At 32.4% G+C, this 20602-nt stretch overlaps 1 protein-coding gene and 1 long non-coding RNA gene across 2 annotated transcripts; both read left to right on the plus strand.

Annotated features, from left to right (window-relative positions):
* Positions 1-16903: 16903 nt before the first annotated feature.
* Positions 16904-18097, plus strand: LOC144855319 (uncharacterized). Its single transcript, XR_013614786.1, has 2 exons — positions 16904-16957; positions 17840-18097. It is a non-coding gene; the product is annotated as an uncharacterized LOC144855319 (long non-coding RNA).
* A 211-nt stretch (positions 18098-18308) lies between these two features.
* Positions 18309-20175, plus strand: LOC144855191 (paraneoplastic antigen Ma3 homolog). Its single transcript, XM_078713005.1, has one exon. The coding sequence runs from the start codon at positions 18309-18311 to the stop codon at positions 19644-19646; it is 1338 nt and encodes a 445-aa protein (XP_078569131.1). The 3' UTR covers positions 19647-20175.
* The last annotated feature ends 427 nt before the right edge of the window (positions 20176-20602 follow it).

Below are 20602 nucleotides of genomic sequence, written 5' to 3' on the forward strand. Positions count from 1 at the left end.
GTAAATTTATGGGCCCTTTGAGAATAAACTTAAAACTGAGATATAGCATTGCAATACTTTGACAATATTGTAAATACTGTATGTAATAACCATTTTTGGTCGCCATTTAAATCGAAATTTTCTTACTGTGAATGTGGTTACTGTTTATTGTATTAATTAGTAATTATAAAAAATATAAACGTCGTAGTGGTGTATATCGTTACATACTTTACTATTTCAATCGACTATAACAGGGACAGTTTTAGTTTTTTAGACTTATTTTAAGACAAGTTTCTCCTTCGGAAGTAGGCCTAATTCCCAGTGTGCTAATTTTAGTTGACTACATTAATCATCGTGTCTATTTATTCGTTTCTGAAAACGACAATGTATTTATAGTCCTGTGGTACGTACATTTGAAATCGCCAGTTTTTTTACCCTGAAATTACTGTGTATTCGAGAACCATCTGTGGACACGACCTAGATGGTACGCGAGCGAAGCTCGCGTACCATTTAGTTGAAAGTAATTTACTAAAGTAATTTACTAAAATGCCAGGTCAATTTTTATAAATAGCAGTTTTTAAAGTCCTCACTCGCTTTGATGTTACGCTAGGCCTAGGCAGCCAAGCACAAAGCAACACGTACCTGCGCTTCGCTCAAATTCACCGCAGTCATATTTTGGACGACGCCCTCAATATTTCGTTGCCATGCGAAACAGATTTTTACTGGCTTACGAAAACGAATATGTGTGCGTGACGTATCCGTTTTCGTTATCGTATTCGTAAGATTGCGAAACCTCTCTATTAGCTTAAAAACGTAGAAAGGTCTATACTTGTACTAAAAATGAAAATTAAAGCTTTAACTTACAGTATTTAATCACAAAAAATACTGAATACAAAAAACAGTTGATATTCCATTTTATAATTCTCCACGGTATTTAAGATTTAGTGGGTTAAAAAAAGATGTATTCAAAAGTAATACTTAAAATTAGTCTTTGGTAAAATCCCATAATAGTATTAGGAGGTCTAATGTTCCCCCTTTTTTGGGCTCCAGTGACCACAAGCAGCAAAAAAAGATATGGTGATATACTGTGATACCAAGTACCTTGTACATACAGTTTATAATGATAAAGAGTATATATCTACATTGTATAAGAAAACTAGGGTAGTAATTATTAATGACCAATATTAAACCTATGACTTTAGATATCTGATAACAAATTTTGAAATAGGCTTTGTTTGCCTGTCGCTAGTAGCAACAGCAAACACAAACACGTCAAAGCAAATCGTTAATAATAATCAGTACCCTGGTTTTCCCCAATTACAAATTTAGATTTGTTACTAATCTGTATACAGTAATCATAAGATTTAAGATATAATAATAACAAACCTGGAATATTCTAGGTCTCAAGTTAATAGGAGCAACACAGGCTAAAACCATTCCTAAAAAACAATTACACCAACTGAGTCCTAACAAACCTGGAATATTCTAGGTAGAGGTCTCAAGTTAATAGGAGCAACACTGGCTAAAACCATTCCTAAACAACAATTACACCAACTGAGCCCTAACAAACCTGGAATACTCTAGGTAGAGGTCTCACGTCAATAGGAGCAACCCTGGCTAAAACCATTCTTAAAGTACAATTGCACCAACTGAGCCCTAACAAACCTGGAATACTCTAGGTAGAGGTCTCACGTCAATAGGAGCAACCATTCCTAAAGTACAATTGCACCAACTGAACCCTAACCGGGGCGGTTGCAGGACTATTTGAAGGGGGTTGCCCAGGAATCCAGGGTCACACAGACACTGAGTATTTTGCTGAATGACACTCCTAGATGGGCAGAAATAGTACTCCCACATGTAAAATTCTTGATAAATGGCACCTCTAGTTCGACGGAAATGACACTTTTTAGCGCGCTAGCAAACAGGAATATGATTGTAGCCTACCTTTTTTAAATTTTCAGAAAGAAGCAAAAACACTGTTATTTCAAAGTTTGGAACATCCGCAAGTACCACAAAAATTCAATGTAATATTACGGATGTAAATGAAGATAGAAATAGGGTGGACCTACTACACAGAAATACAAAACTATGCAAAATTAGGATTGGCTTTAAATTATGGAAAAAAAACACAATATGGATGAGATTTTCCCCCTATAAAGGTATAAAAATAATTTATTTTATACCTTCTTGATTACAGTATATACGATGAAATGGGATCAACATTTTAATTTAGTGACAGAAAAAACATTTAGTATGAAATTAAGGGCCGGACAACTAAAGCAACACCTCTGGGTCCATCTAACAAAATTATTAAAAATAATATCTATATCAGCAATTAATGTATAGATCTATTATTATTATTCATTATTTATAAACCGCCTATCAAAAGAAATATCAAAGTTCTGTACAGAAAACTAAAAGTATTGGCCACATACAAAATATAAATCTGATACTTAGAAAAGTTTTAAGGTGGCTTCGTGTCACCTGCATTTACAGTAGTAGGCCTACTGTACTGTCCAGTAAATTAATGTTTCCGAATCTTTTTTACCACAATATGTTCCAACTGTGAAACTGACAAAACGGAAAAATTGCCGTTCACGGCGGTACTGACTGGAGACAACATGTTATAAGCTGATGTAAATTTTATTTTGGGGTTTCCTCCTTAATAAATCGGAGGCTGTTTTTCTACGTAATTGTTTATGTTTTTGCGTTAAGGACACATTTTGAAATAGACTTTGTTTGCCTGTCACTAGGAGCAACAGCAAACACAAACACATCAAAGCAAACTGTTAATAATAATCAGCACCCTGGTTTTCCCCAACTATAAATTTAGATTTGTCAGTGATCTGTCTACAGTAATCATAAGATAAGAAACCTGAATACTCTAGGTAGAGGAGGTCTAAAGTTAATAAGCAACCTTATAGCTTGCGTATAATGTTTGACGGTACGTTAACAATGTTTACCAGTTAGGCCTACAAAAAAAAACCAAGCTCGGCCAACGACAGGACATTGTGAGCTACTTAGGTAGTACATTGTTTCCCTCTTTTTATCATAATATACCATAAAACGTACATTTAACACAAGGAATGACCTGGTTTAATGTTTTTAAAGTATAAATATATATATGCATTATTTTCACAAATTGTAGGGAATGGGTCTTTAACAGTATTGGCAACATACAAAATAAAAATGTGCTACTTAGAAAACAAGCAACTGTTTAGGTGTTTCTTAAAAACACTAGAACTAGAGCCTGGCTAATTACCAAAAGGATGCTATTCCGGAGTTTAGGACTTTGGATAGAAAAGGCACTGTCACCAACATGCACCATCACCAAGTATTATGGTACAGATAATTACAGAAGTTAAATATTAGAAAACAAATTACATATCATTTAGCAGTGACAAATTTAAATTTGACACAAATTCAGATTGTTTGAATGAAAGGAATTGGAAAGAAGCAAGTGTTCAGTGGCGTAACGGCTATGAGCGCCTTTGAGCAGTGCCCAGAAGAAAAACAAGCATCAAAATATGTTGAAACATGCTAAAACACCCAAGACCTCCAGAGTTGGAGGGTTCCTAAATCAGGCCCTCAGGCCTCAGCGTTACACCACTGCAAGTGTTACAAATGTTTTGATGTACAATGACATAAAAACTTCTATTTTTTAACCTCAATGCAGGTGGTTTTAAAATTGTTGAAGTCAACTCATATACAGCCTTATCTGAAATGGACTTATTTGCACATGCGACAATGACAATCAGTATTGTCGATGCTCACAGTTTACCAAAGTACTCAAAGCAAAGATTAATTGTGTAATGATGGGTGACACAGGTTTACCCTTATCTCACTTTTTATTAATAGGCCCATTATTCTTAAGAAATCTCATTTACATTTACATGATGCCGCTTTATATAAATTTTTTATAATTTCTCAAAACTTTGTGTACGTATGTTTAATTCTCTCTCTCATTGATTCTCTAAAGGCACATACTTTTTTGGCAATACCTCACCACTCTTTTGAAAGTCATTTTCAACCACTTTTTTATCCTAAATTACAATATGTTAAAATGTCATTCTATTACAAATCCACTTTTGATTTTAAAACCAAGTTAAAATTATATATCAGATAAGTGATGAAACTGTTTTGGTTGCCATCTGTAAATTTTATATTTTCTTTATATATAGTCATGAATTTTAATCATAACGTTTATAAAAATGTAGATTTGAGCCCAAGGAAGCATCGGGTACTGCACCAACAGGATGATAACTACATCAAAGTAGTTTTGCATAAGGGAGCTAAGTTACAGTATTTGGTCATTTGTACAAAAAATATAACAGAACTTGCCTTAGCATGAAGAAACAAAGTAAAATTCAATATACAATACATGTATCAAACAAAATGCAGCTAACAGGTACAGTACATGTGGTAGGTCTATTTAAACATTGTAGTGGCTTAGATTAATAACTAGTGTACAGTACATGTAGTAGGTCTATTTAAACATTGTAGTGGCTTACATTAATAACTAGTGTACAGTACATGTAGTAGGTCTATTTAAACATTGTAGTGGCTTACATTAATAACTAGTGTACAGTACATGTAGTAGGTCTATTTAAACATTGTAGTGGCTTACATTAATAACTAGTGTACAGTAGATAGATTTTAGATTTTATACAAACACTTTCTCATATTCCTTGGAATTTACTTGATCTTGCCGTTGACATTGATGAGGCAGTTAATTTATTTTATGATTTTATTTTTGCTACTATCAAAGATCTCGTCCCTGTTTTCAGACCTAAGAGAAAACTCCCACCATGGTTTGATAATGAGCTCTACACTGCTTTGAAATCTAAAGAATCATATTTTAGAGAAAAAAAACGTAATCCAAATAGGTTAAATATTGAAAATTTTCGATTTGCTAGGTCAAATTTTAAACGACTTTGTAGATTTAAGTATCGAACCTATGTTAATTCATTATGTTGTAATTTAAGTTGTAATCCGAAACGTTTTTGGTCTTGGATAAAATCCTCAAGAAAAAATAATAACAACATTCCTTCGGAACTACATTTTAATAATCAGTCAGCTTACACTGTAAAAGACAAAGCAAACTTACTTAATCAATTTTTTTATTCTGTTTTTAGTCCTGTTAACAACGATTTGGATGTTCCTAATCTTCCTGAATATCCCATCGATTGCTTATCTAAACTTGAGTTTAATCAGGAGGTTATAGAAAAGCACATTAATGAAATTGATTCTCATAAGGCTTCAGGTAATGATGGTCTAAGTAATATTGTTTTGTCTTTAGCTGCCAAACCTCTTTCTTTCCCTTGTAAAATTTTATTTGAAAGATGCATTTCTGAGAAACGTTTTCCGATAAAATGGAAGCAAGCTAACGTGTGCCCTATCTTTAAAGCTGGTTCTAAATCTGATGTACGTAATTATAGACCGGTTTCATTGTTGCCAACTATTTCTAAAGTTTTTGAAAAAATTGTTCACGACCAAATTTTTAAACATATATCACCAGTTATTAGTGACCATCAACACGGATTTTACCCAGGAAGGTCTTGTGAAACAAATTTGTCTGTTCTGTTGTCACATGCGTATGACGCAATAAATGCAAAAGGGCAATGCGAAGTTGTATATACAGACATGGCTAAAGCCTTTGACAGGGTCTCCCATAAGTTGCTCTTGTTTAAACTTCAACAATTTGGTCTAAATCACGATTTAATTTTATTTTTTACAAGTTATTTATCGGACAGGTTTCAGAGAGTCACTTTTGATGGTAACGCGTCTGAATGGCTTCCAGTTTTATCTGGCGTGCCTCAGGGGTCTATTTTGGGGCCTCTTTTTTTCATTATGTTTATTAACGATTTTTCCTTTGTTCCTCGTCATTCTAATGTTCTTATGTTTGCTGACGATATCAAATTATTTAAGTCTATACAAACTTTAAATGATATGTTGTTGTTACAAGAAGACGTTGACAGACTCATTCACTGGTGCGACACTTGGAATATGTCAGTCAATGCCTCTAAATGCAAATCAATGTCTTTTACTCTTAAGAAAAAACCCATCTATTTTGACTTTTATATTAAGAATATTATACTTGAAAGAGTCTCTGTTCACAAAGACCTTGGTATTTTTTTAGATAGTTCATTAACCTTCTGTAAACATATTGATTTTATAGTCTCTAAATGCAATAGGCTTTTGGGTTTTCTTTGGAGACATTGCAGACATATCAACGATAAAAAGGCATTAGTTATTTTATACAAATCTTTAGTTAGGTCGAATCTTGAATTCTGCAGTGTTATTTTTAACTCTATTTCTCTTGCCCAGTCTTCTAGATTACAAAGTGTACAGAACAAGTTTTGTCGATTTTATGTGCGTAAATTTGGTTCTATTAGTAAAGACGTTCTTATTAATTTAGCGGATAGGCGTAAATTATTTGATTTAATTTTTCTTTTTAAGGCTGTGAACTCAATTTTTCATGGTAATTTTGAAGTGTACTTTCCTATTTCTGTTCCACAATATCAATTGCGTTATCCTGCTTTATTTTCTATATCAAGAGGGAGGGTAAATATTACTAAAAATGGTTTTGTTAATCGTTTGCCTAAGTTATACCACTCACTATGTAAAATTGATGGATCTGTTGATATTTTTTTTGATTCCCTTGCTTGTTTCCGTCACAAGGTTTTGTCTAATGTCAGTAATATTTAAATGTTGTCTTGTTATCTGTTGATTTTTGCTTGTATATTATATGTTATATTTTACGATCAGCCCTGTTAATGGTGACGTTTGGTCACTGTAGGGTGATGATGAAATAAAATAAAAAAAAAAATAAAAATAAAAGTACATGTAGTAGGTCTATTTAAACATTGTAGTGGCTTACATTAATAACTAGTGTACAGTACATGTAGTAGGTCTATTTAAACATTGTAGTGGCTTACATTAATAACTAGTGTACAGTACATGTAGTAGGTCTATTTAAACATTGTAGTGGCTTACATTAATAACTAGTGAGCTACCACCAGAAATTCTAAGTTGTACATTTAAGGTAGCTATTTGTGCTGTTTGGCTAAGTATTATAGCAGGTAGCAGGACACTACCTTAGATAATAGTAGGCTGACTTGATGGAAACAATGTTATACAAAAGAAGTAGTAAACATACCTGAAAACTTGGTTTCACAAACAGCAGCACTAAGTGTGTGTGACTAACTGGTCAAATGAGATGGTGTCTTGATAAACTTGGTTTCACAAACAGCAGCACTACAGTGTGTGTGACTAACTGGTCAAATGAAAAGGTGTCTTGATAAACTTGGTTTCACAAACAGCAGCACTACAGTGTGTGTGACTATCTGGTCAAATGAAAAGGTGTCTTCATAAACTTGGTTTCACAAACAGCAGCACTACAGTGTGTGTGACTAACTGGTCAAATGAAAAGGTGTCTTCATAAACTTGGTTTCACAAACAGCAGCACTACAGTGTGTGTGACTAACTGGTCAAATGAAAAGGTGTCTTCATAAACTTGGTTTCACAAACAGCAGCACTACAGTGTGTGTGACTAACTGGTCAAATGAGAAGGAGTCTTCATAAACTTGGTTTCACAAACAGCAGCACTACAGTGTGTGTGACTAACTGGTCAAATGAAAAGGTGTCTTCATAAACTTGGTTTCACAAACAGCAGCACTACAGTGTGTGTGACTAACTGGTCAAATGAAAAGGTGTCTTCATAAACTTGGTTTCACAAACAGCAGCACTACAGTGTGTGTGACTAACTGGTCAAATGAAAAGGTGTCTTGATAAACTTGGTTTCACAAACAGCAGCACTACAGTGTGTGTGACTAACTGGTCAAATGAAAAGGTGTCTTCATAAACTTGGTTTCACAAACAGCAGCACTACAGTGTGTGTGACTAACTGGTCAAATGAAAAGGTGTCTTGATAAACTTGGTTTCACAAACAGCAGCACTACAGTGTGTGTGACTTCATAAACTGTGAAATGGTAAATCACAAAGCTGCATAGGCATGGTAGTACATGGTACTCAAAATAAAAATTGTTAAAACTGCCTCAATATAAATATATAACATAAAAGGTTTCAGGCATAGCCCATAGTCAAGTGAAGAGAACTGTAACTAAGGATAACATTTATATCAGTCACAATATTGTGAAAAGATGTTATCTTTACGTGTGTACTGCGCATGCGTTAGGTCAGCTTTTTAACGAACCAATAAAAACGTGGCTCGACTATATTTGCTAAATGGTTTTTATCAAGATTTGTGCGATAGCCTTGTACTTCACACTTTGTGGGGGTGTGCACAAAGTGATAGGTAAGGAAATAATGTAATGTAAATAAAATAGTTGCCTCTACACCAAACTTGTTATGGGTCTATTTTACCTCACAAAGAAAATTACTTATCAAACTTGTGTCTCAACTCTACAAATTGTCAAGGTTTTACGCAATTCCACTTTATCGATTCTTTTATCTACACATACATTTGGTCTTACTATTCCTGTTCTGAGGTTTTGAACAAATGAATGAATCAACAAAATTAACGGGCATATCTAATCCGTTATTTTAAAATGAAATACTAATAGTGGCTGTTATTAAGTTTTTTACATTTTTAGGAAAATAACTTATTTTTATAAATAACTTACCTTTCTTTTGGGTACAATTAATTCTAGATTTTATTCTTCATTTTTTGTAGGACACTTTCTTGAAAGGGCACTCTGTCACGCTACACCCCCTGTAATAACATACATAAGAAGAAAAATAATAATTATTGATAACTTAATAAGAAGTCTGTAATTGGTTCATCGTCCCAACATATTTGTAATCATTTATTGTTTTTGTATTATGTCAACACTGCATTTTGCCTCTTTATCTCTCTGGTTATTTGACTAAATACTGTATTATATTTATTATTTTCATTTTCTTTTTAATGTGTTAACTTTTGAGTATTCACATGGTGAAATAACATACCTATTTCATTGCCTGTATAGTTACTAATTTCTGGTATCATACATAAGGGTGCTTAGTACAACAACATGTTCTGTTCATTAATTCAGATTTTTTTTCCACAACATTTTTTCATAAGCCGCTAATAATGTTTTTTTAGCTGACCTTTGTCCACATCATTGTTAGGTGAGTTTTTATTATCATTTACTGTCTAATCCAGAATGTTATCAACCAAATTTATTTTGTTATACAATTCATTTAAATATTTGTAAAGTAATAAAGTACTTGCATAGAGTCACGCTATTTACCATCAACTTTAGTCAACAATCATTAACAATCATCAACTATTCTCTAAAATAATCATTATTGTCATTTTTGTCAACTGCGCATCTTGGAAAACCACAGAACTAATTTAGATTTAGAATGAACTATGTACAAACACGATAAAATAGCATTTGATGTCATAAGTCATTTTATCCTTATTTGTAAATGATCAAATTATGGAATTAGGGGTGTAGATGGTTTGAAAGTTATTTAAAACATCAATATGTTGCTTTGGTTCACCTTGATCATCAGTGAGGGATGTAACTTGCCGTGTGCCACAAGGATCACTTTTTAGTCTTAGGACCCCTCTTTGTTATTTACGTAAACAATCTTTCTAGATCGAGTGACATATATCTTTTGCTTTGTCTGAAGTCTGAATCTATAGTAAATTAGTTGTTATACAGTAGTTGATGGTAAAGACATATTAAAGTACTCTTATGTATAAAGTCTGAATCTAAATTAGTTGTTATACAGTAGTTGATGGTAAAGACATATTAAAGTACTCTTATGTCAAAAGTCTGAATGTAAATTAGTTGTTATACAGTAGTTGATGGTAAAGACATATTAAAGTACTCTTATGTATAAAGTCTGAATCTAAATTAGTTGTTATACAGTAGTTGATGGTAAAGACATATCAAAGTACTCTTATGTATAAAGTCTGATTCTAAATGAGTTGTTATATAGTAGTTGATGGTAAAGACATATTAAAGTACTCTTATGTATAAAGTCTGAATCTAAATTAGTTGTTATATGTAGTTGATGGTAAAGACATATTAAAGTACTCTTATGTACTCAAAAACGTACTATGCGACCGAGAAGGTAAGACGTACACATACGGAGCTCCGCCACAAATATTTTATACTTTGCCAACACCAATTACGCCTGGTCATTCTTTTGGATTTCATAAAGTAGTAAGTTATCTTACCTTTAATCACATCATTAACAGTATTTAATCATTAAAATGAGTACTAGAAAGAGTAAAAAATCGGCCGATCCAACGCCTACAACCGACTCAATTGAAACTGCCGCTATTACAATTGACACGTCAGCACAAATAAATGCCCTTCGTAGTGAGCTCCAGAAATTTGCAGCTGATATTAACTCAAAAATTGACAATGGAATTAAATCAATTAAAGATAATCAACAGGTATTGATCAACAGAAGGAAGAAATAGAAAATAAACAATCTGTTATGGAAAAATCACTGGAATTTGTTTCGGAAAATACAACTGAAATAAAAACGGAAGTGACTGGACTGGAGGCTAGCGTCACTTCAATTGAAGCGGAACTGAAAGAAAAGGGTGACAGAATCAGCGTTTTGGAAAAGGAATTACTCAAAATGGAAAGATATAGTAGGAGTTTCAATCTAAGATTTGGAGGCATCCCAGAAAAGGAAGGAGAAAATCCGATAGATGAAATATCAAATTTAATAGATAATGAACTTGACTTAGCAGGCGTTACCATTGAAAACGCACACAGAACGGGTAGGCCTAAAACCGGATCGCAAACAATAGTTCCCAGACACATAATAGCGAAATTTCTATACAGACCGCAAAGGTTCTCTATCCTATCAAAGGCTAAAAAAATAAAGAAAAAAAGCTTTTATGTCATGGAAGACCTACCCCTATCTGATGTGAAAAAAAAACATCAACTAAAGGATGTAATGTCGAAGGCATATCTAGCAGGCAAGCACCCGTCTTTTCGTAACGGCACATTGTATATAGATGGAATGCCTTATCGTAAATAGTCCTAATGACGCAATCAGAATGTAATTTGAATAGCTATTCAAGTATTTATCGCACATTGACACGTAGGCCTATTTTTTATAATCGTATATTCTACCTTTAGAAGGCCTAGTAGACGTGTGCATTGCGTTTTTTTTATGTACATATACGAGAATCCATTATGTTATGTTGGACCTTCATGGACCTGATTATTTGGCGGAGCAAAGAAGCAAAGAAATTGACTATTTATTTATAATACTTACTTTGTAATGAACTTGCATATATGTATTCATATTTTTATTAATTATGTATGTATTTTTATTTATTTATGTTTTATTTATTTTACTTATTTTTTTGCGTCATGTACATTATATATAATATTAATTGTTCAACTGTATAATGATTGATAGTGTAACTTCGAATCTACCTAACTTTAATCCGTTAACTCACAACCTTGATATAAATATTGATCTAATTAAATATCATAATCATCACAGCACTGGAAATTATCTTGATCTACTTCTTTCACATTCTTTTTATCCCACTATATCGAAACCTACCAGAATAACTACAACAACTGCCTCTCTAATTGATCACTTTTATACCAACCAAACTCATTCTAATATTTCCTCCGGTGTTCTTATTACAGATATTTCTGACCATCTTCCCATTTTTCAACTTATTCATGATGACCAATGCCATTATAACAAGCCTACTGATAGACAGTCTCCCCGCATACAGGATGTTAATGCCTTTTGTAATGACATCATAAACGAAGATTGGTCTGAAGTTTATAACGCCACACCTAATCTCGCTTTTGACACATTTTTATTAAAATTCTATAATATACATGATAAACATACCACCTATAAATCTGTACCCAAAACTAAGATGTCTAAACAACCATGGATGTCGCCTGGTCTTAGAAAATGTAGTAAAAAAAAGCAAAAATTATACAAAAAATTTATTTTATCACAAGATCCTAATCGCAAACTAACATACACAAAATATAACAATATGTTTAATAAGCTTTGCCGCACTGCAAAAAAGAATTATTTTTCTTTACAATTTGACACGGTCAAAGGCAATCTTAAAAAAACCTGGTCCATTATTAATTCTGTTTCATCCCCTAATAAGTCAAGTCGAAACTATCCCAAACAACTTACAATAAATGACAATACCATTACATCTGAAATAGATATTTGTAATCAATTTAATAAATATTTTTCTCAAATTGGCACTTCACTTAAAAATTCAATGCCAGATTCCTTAATTAATCCAAAATCATATCTTCCTGATCCCCTTCTCCATTCTTTCTTTATAAATCCTGTAACTGAACATGAAGTGATGATAATTATAAATGATCTTGATCCAAAGAAAGGAGGTGGCGATGATAGAGTTACACCATACGTTATTAAATTGATTTCTCCATTCATTATTAATCACCTTACGTTCTGTATTAATTCATCTTTTTCTTCAGGTAGTTTTCCCAATTATTTAAAGTTAGCAAAAGTTATTCCAATTTTTAAGAAAGGTAGACAAGATATACTTTCAAATTACAGACCCATTTCACTACTTAGTACCTTTTCCAAAATCATTGACAAATTAATGTACTCCCGTCTCTATGAGTTCCTGGATTGCAATAACGTACTCTTTGCTCATCAATATGGTTTTCGTAAATCTCATTCCACTTCACATGCAATCCTTGATCTCATAAATAATGTAACAAACTCCTTTGAAAAAAGACAATTTTTGTTATCTGTCTTTGTCGACTTATCCAAGGCCTTCGATATTATAGATCACCATATACTTATTAATAAACTTAACAATTATGGAATCAGGGGTATTACCTTAAACTGGTTTCGTAGTTACTTAAGTATGAGGAAGCAATATGTCTCGTTTGGTAATTGTATATCACCAGAGGAGGAGATGACATGTGGAGTGCCACAAGGATCGGTTCTTGGCCCTCTCCTTTTTTTAATTTACGTAAATGACTTATCCAGAGTCAGTGACACCCTCCATGTCATCTCCTTTGCTGATGACACTACACTATTTTTTTCTCATTCTGATTTAAAAGTTTTATTTTCTATAGTTAATAATGAATTGTCAAAATATAATGACTGGTTCATCTCAAATAAACTCCTTATAAACTCCATGAAAACCAATTACATTCTTTTTCATACACAACGTCAATCGTTAGACCTTACTGATTACAATATATTTATTAATGGAGATAACATTAAACAAACGTCAGAGACTATGTTCCTTGGTGTTTTAATCCAGGAAAACTTGAGATGGACCAGTCATCAGAATCATATTGCAAATAAAATTTCTAAAACAATTGGGATTATAAATAATCTTAAGCACACTTTTCCCCGGCGTATCCTTCTTTCATTATATAATTCTTTAATTTTACCTCATCTTTATTATTGTAACATTATTTGGGCTGCTGACTATCCATCACATCTCGATAAACTTAATAAGCTGATTAAGCGTGCTATTAGAAATATTACTTTTACGTCTCGCATTACTCCATCTGAACCTTTATTTTATGAACTTAAGTTACTGAAGTTAGGTGATATACATAAATTGCAAAGTGCCTCTTTTGTCTTTCAATATTTTTCTAACAATCTTCCTTCTCCCATGATGAATTTATTTAACACTGCTGATTTCAACCATGGTCATAATTTAAGAAGTACTGTTCATAAGTTTCAGTTAACTATTCCTTTTGTAAGATTAACTAGTTCTTCCCACTTTATTTATGTTTCTGGCCCTTTAATTTGGAATCAATTAGATACTAGTATTGTTAACTCTTCCTCTCTCCCAACTTTTCGTAAAAAACTTTAAAGTAATTTGTTATCATTGTACTCAAACTAGAGCTTCAAACTGTTTTTGTCATGACTTTTTTATTTTATTTAATAATTATATACAAATGTATTTTTTTCTTTTGTTTATGGGTCTTGCGTGACAAGTATTCTCTTCTTGCAAGATCCTCTATTAATGGTATTTTTTGTATTTTCTCATTATAAATTATCATTCTTTTTTATTGTATTGTTATACCATTGATAGAAACTAATAAATGTTGAATTATTATTATTATTATTATGTATAAAGTGTGAATCTAAATTAGTTGTTATATAGTAGTTGATGGTAAAGACATATCAAAGTACTCTTAGTCTTATGTATAAAGTCTGAATCTAAATTAGTTGTTATACAGTAGTTGATGGTAAAGACATATCAAAGTACTCTTATGTATAAAGTGTGAATCTAAATTAGTTGTTATACAGTAGTTGATGGTAAAGACATATTAAAGTACTCTTATATCAAAAGTCTGAATGTAAATTAGTTGTTATACAGTAGTTGATGGTAAAGACATATCAAAGTACTCTTATGTATAAAGTCTGATTCTAAATGAGTTGTTATATAGTAGTTGATGGTAAAGACATATCAAAGTACTCTTATGTATAAAGTGTGAATCTAAATTAGTTGTTATACAGTAGTTGATGGTAAAGACATATCAAAGTACTCTTATGTATAAAGTGTGAATCTAAATTAGTTGTTATAGTAGTTGATGGTAAAGACATATCAAAGTACTCTTATGTATAAAGTCTGAATCTAAATTAGTTGTTATACAGTAGTTGATGGTAAAGACATATCAAAGTACTCTTATGTATAAAGTGTGAATCTAAATTAGTTGTTATATAGTAGTTGATGGTAAAGACATATCAAAGTACTCTTATGTATAAAGTCTGAATGTAAATTAGTTGTTATACAGTAGTTGATGGTAAAGATATATTAAAGTACTCTTATGTCAAAAGTCTGAATGTAAATATAGTTGTTATACAGTAGTTGATGGTAAAGACATATTAAAGTACTCTTATGTCAAAAGTCTGAATGTAAATTAGTTGTTATATAGTAGTTGATGGTAAAGACATATCAAAGTACTTTTATGTATAAAGTGTAAATCTAAATTAGTTGTTATATAGTAGTTGATGGTAAAGACATATCAAAGTACTCTTATGTATAAAGTCTGAATCTAAATTAGTTGTTATACAGTAGTTGATGGTAAAGACATATCAAAGTACTCTTATGTATAAAGTGTGAATCTAAATTAGTTGTTATATAGTAGTTGATGGTAAAGACATATCAAAGTACTCTTATGTATAAAGTCTGAATGTAAATTAGTTGTTATATAGTAGTTGATGGTAAAGACATATCAAAGTACTCTTATGTATAAAGTGTGAATCTAAATTAGTTGTTATATAGTAGTTGATGGTAAAGACATATCAAAGTACTCTTATGTATAAAGTCTGAATGTAAATATAGTTGTTATACAGTAGTTGATGGTAAAGACATATTAAAGTACTCTTATGTCAAAAGTCTGAATGTAAATTAGTTGTTATATAGTAGTTGATGGTAAAGACATATCAAAGTACTTTTATGTATAAAGTGTAAATCTAAATTAGTTGTTATATAGTAGTTGATGGTAAAGACATATCAAAGTACTCTTATGTATAAAGTCTGAATGTAAATATAGTTGTTATACAGTAGTTGATGGTAAAGACATATTAAAGTACTCTTATGTCAAAAGTCTGAATGTAAATTAGTTGTTATATAGTAGTTGATGGTAAAGACATATCAAAGTACTTTTATGTATAAAGTGTAAATCTAAATTAGTTGTTATATAGTAGTTGATGGTAAAGACATATCAAAGTACTCTTATGTATAAAGTCTGAATGTAAATATAGTTGTTATACAGTAGTTGATGGTAAAGACATATTAAAGTACTCTTATGTCAAAAGTCTGAATGTAAATTAGTTGTTATATAGTAGTTGATGGTAAAGACATATCAAAGTACTTTTATGTATAAAGTGTAAATCTAAATTAGTTGTTATATAGTAGTTGATGGTAAAGACATATCAAAGTACTCTTATGTATAAAGTCTGAATCTAAATTAGTTGTTATACAGTAGTTGATGGTAAAGACATATCAAAGTACTCTTATGTATAAAGTCTGAATGTAAATATAGTTGTTATACAGTAGTTGATGGTAAAGACATATCAAAGTACTCTTATGTATAAAGTGTGAATCTAAATTAGTTGTTATATAGTAGTTGATGGTAAAGACATATCAAAGTACTCTTATGTATAAAGTCTGAATCTAAATTAGTTGTTATACAGTAGTTGATGGTAAAGACATATCAAAGTACTCTTATGTATAAAGTGTGAATCTAAATTAGTTGTTATATAGTAGTTGATGGTAAAGACATATCAAAGTACTCTTATGTATAAAGTCTGAATGTAAATTAGTTGTTATACAGTAGTTGATGGTAAAGATATATTAAAGTACTCTTATGTCAAAAGTCTGAATGTAAATATAGTTGTTATACAGTAGTTGATGGTAAAGACATATTAAAGTACTCTTATGTCAAAAGTCTGAATGTAAATTAGTTGTTATATAGTAGTTGATGGTAAAGACATATCAAAGTACTTTTATGTATAAAGTGTAAATCTAAATTAGTTGTTATATAGTAGTTGATGGTAAAGACATATCAAAGTACTCTTATGTATAAAGTCTGAATCTAAATTAGTTGTTATACAGTAGTTGATGGTAAAGACATATCAAAGTGTAACCCTATGATTTTTTATGAATATATTTTACCATTTATATCTTTCTTATATCTTTCTGTTTGATTTTATTCATTTGAATGTATCTGTTTTTACAATGTATATAAATATAGTTTATAGGTCAGTAGAAAAAGAATGCAGCTTAATTGCAACAAAGGTTACCCCAAGTGGGTCAAAGTGACCACTGTTTGGGAAGTAAGGAATGTGTTTTGCCAAGTTGCTAGGCAACTAAGGTGATTATACCTCATTTCTGATGATTATACCTCACTTCCACTTGTGCCTGCTCACAAGAAACATCTATACATTTTTTAACAACTTTAAAGGAAGTCACTTTTTCATATTTTGGCTCTTTTCTTAGGTAAGAACTATCAATTTTATTATTTTATGTTTAACAAATGTGTTAATATAACTTAATTTGAGATTTAAGCTTATGAAGATTAGGTTTATGCATTATGTTTGCATTGGCTCAATGCTTTAGATTAGTTATGTGATACTTAACTTTGATTATATTTTATAACTTTTGTGATACCATTTGCAATTGCGCTTGGTAATTTATGTTACTGTAAAGTAAGGTTCTGCAATCACACATTGTTCTCTCCCGTTTTAAGTTAAAGGGTCTTGAAGTGATTAACTTGCTTTTGCTAATACTTTTAATTCTATGAGTGTATCAGGACGATTCTGGTAAATGTGGGTCATTTACTAGATGGCAGTACACTCTTGGTATTGATTGACCTAGAGACAATTGGAGTGTGATTGTAGAATTGATACTATTGTATTATACACCTATTTTTGATTTCCGCTTTATATGCGACATTTATTTTTATACATTTAATTACCTTTTAGTTTATAATTTAGTTTATTGAATGGATGCATTAACCATCCTGAGTTTATAATAGTCAGGTTAATATGTTGATAGACACACGTTTGAATAGCTATTGCTATTATCCATTGCGTTGCAATGTAGTTATATTGGTATCAAGTATTAGCATACTTACCAAACGAAGTACCTCTAACTATATAATGTAACTATTGTTTTAATGAATAGTGTGAATAATCATATACCAATCAGTGTTAATCGAACCTGATGGTATTGACGGATTATATTTTATTTTGTTTAATTGTCTATCATAGCCTAGGTTATTTTGCAAACATTGTGGTATTGTAATTATGTACCAAATGATATTTGATTTAAATTGTTTTATAGTTATATAGTATATGTATATATTTTCTCTTTTCTTAGATGAGAAAACACTACTTTTGAAATTTACGAATCATTATTGCAATTATTACACCATTGGTCGGAACATTTCGTTGATAACATTTACTCTACTGTGGAACCTTTCAAGTCGGAATTGTTTCAACTGAAGACTCAATTTTAATATAAACTTTTAGTTTTGTGGACACTTTAATGTTTTATCTTGAGAACAAATAATATTGGTTTTATGTAAATTCCGACAAGTTGATGTCAAAGGAATAAATCTACATTTTTAATTTATAAGGCGTTTTCCTTGATTTGATTATTTAATACTTCTTGGAAATTTTAGTTTCTTGCTAGAAACTCGGGTTACAAATTGGGGGCTCGTCCGGGAAACGTAATATATATTTTATTACTATTGTGTGTGTGGTTAATCACCATTATTTACGTCTTGTAATTACAGTATTCTGATAAGTAGGTTTTATTTATTTCTAAGTAGTTAAAAAGAGCCAAGATGTCGAAATTAATAGAGTATGCCTTAGAATGGGCTAATCTAGTAGGTTACCCTATTGATAGGTCAATTTTACTGTCTGCGCCTAGAACAACAGTGGCTACTCACAGGCTATATAGAAAGTTGTGTGGTGCTCTGCCAGTCGAAGAGATAAAACGAAGAGATGAAATCGACAAACATGACTTCAAGAAAACTTTCATATTAGCTAGACTGTCATTGAAAACAGCAGATATGAACATTCCAGAAGAATTTGAAATCTCTGAAGAAGATGACACGATTAATTTTACGATTATAGTCAAACGGGTAGAAGAGTTTTCATCATTACTTCCCTCCACGTCAGCCCAACCAAGTCATTCAACTCATCACAGTGAATTGCTAAATGTGGCTAGACTGTCAGTAAACTACCGAAAACTTAGAGTATTCTCTGGCCGAACTGACAAAGGCAAAGACGAAGACCCATATCATGTATGGAGGACACAGGCAAAGGCCCTTATTGAAGAATCGGAGACAGAGGTTTCACAAGCTGAAAAGAAAAGGCGACTACGTGAGGCACTCCGTTCTCCAGCGTTGGATGTTATTGATGACCTCCGGCGAGAAAACCCATCAGCTTCAGCAAAAGATTATCTCCAAGCTATGGAGGTAGTGTATGGCTCAACGCTTACAGGTGAAGAATTGTTCCACCAATTCTTTTCGATTGAGCAAAAGACAGGGGAAACGCCATCACATTACCTCACACGACTGCAGGATTCTTTACGACATGTTCTGCAAAAGGGAGGTATATCAGAAGACAGGATGAATGCCGCAATTTTGAAGCAGTTCATAAGGGGCAACATCTTCGAACCATTGCTGTTAGTGGACTTGCGTTTAAGAGAATTGCAAGAAGCACCACCAACATATCTTACCCTACTAGGAAGAGTGAGACGGTGGGAGGAAGAAACATCAAATAGACAGATGAAGGCTAAAGGGCAAAGCCGCAACGCAGTGGCTGCATCTCATTCAGTCCAAAATAACGATTTGATTGAGCGAATGAGCAGAATTGAGAAAATGTTAAAACAATCGACTCTAGGCAGTGCTCATACCCAGCAACAAAGTCAACAATCGCAACCAGAATCAAAACCACATCAACAAAAGACCCAATGGCAAGGTAGGGGACGACGACAACCATCTGACTTCCCTAAATTCTGCTACAACTGCGGCGAAGATGGCCATATTAAACGTAATTGTGCCAAAGAAGTAAATGCCGCATTAGTTAACGAGAAATTGATTAGCCATCTGCACAACCAGGGAAACTCCAGCGGACATTTGAAGGGGGGCAGTCAGATGTCAAAGAAGAACGATTAGCTCCAAATTTTACCGATATTCCCAATGGACTGGTGGGGGAGAGTGTGACTGAAGAATGTTTCATTGATGGGTTAAAACATAATTGCCTTTTGGATAGTGGTTCACAAGTCACTACAATTAATAATTCAGTCTTTATGAAGCTTACAAAGACATTGCATCCTTTGTCAGATTTAGTCTTATGGCATGGTGGTGGTGGCAAAATACCATATCTCGGATGGACCAAGGTTAGAATTGCTTTCCCTCAAACTTTTGCTGGCACCAATAAGAATTTTGAAGTTCTAGTTTTAGTCGTTCCAGACACTGAAAATTCACATGAAGTAATTATTGGTACCAACACAGGATTGTTCAATCAACTCCGTCAGGAATGTAAGAAAAGGGCTGGTTCCCAATACCTGAGAAGACTCTTCATTAATACACGTTGTGCAGCTATATATCGCAATGCTGATAACCAAGAGAAAACCATGATTATACGGTCAGCTGGTAGTGAGCTTATTGCTGCTGGTACCACCAAGAGCGTTAAAGCGGTAGTCAGAAAGCCAACTGATGAAGTCACAGTATTGATTGATACAAATAACAAAGTCAATGCACATTTAAATTCAACCATTTGCCTTAAGAAATTACCCAGAGGAAAACGTGTCACTGTAAATATAGATGTTAAAAACAGCAGTTCAAAAGATATTTATGTACATAAAAATAATATACTAGCAGAAGCCACTATCCCTAGCAGCATTACTAGCCCTTGTTCAACTAATTCTTCTCAAATCCCAGAACAATTAAATGACATCAGTAAGTTACCGTTTGAATGGGGATCTGAAGTGCCAGTAGATGTTAAAAGCCGAATGCTTAGCAGGTTCCAGGAAAGGGCTGATGTTTTTGCCAAACATGAATGGGACCTTGGATTGACCTCTAATGCTGAGCATGAAGTCAACTTGAACGACACTACTCCTTTTCGAGAG

Source organism: Antedon bifida, chromosome 11 (genome assembly GCF_963402885.1).
Source record: "Antedon bifida chromosome 11, ecAntBifi1.1, whole genome shotgun sequence".
NCBI classification, from domain to species: Eukaryota; Metazoa; Echinodermata; class Crinoidea; order Comatulida; family Antedonidae; genus Antedon; species Antedon bifida.

What these genes read in the sequence shown, in the direction of transcription:
- LOC144855191 (XM_078713005.1), top strand. Translation starts at nt 18,309, where the DNA reads ATGTCGAAATTAATAGAGTATGCCTTAGAATGGGCTAATCTAGTAGGT.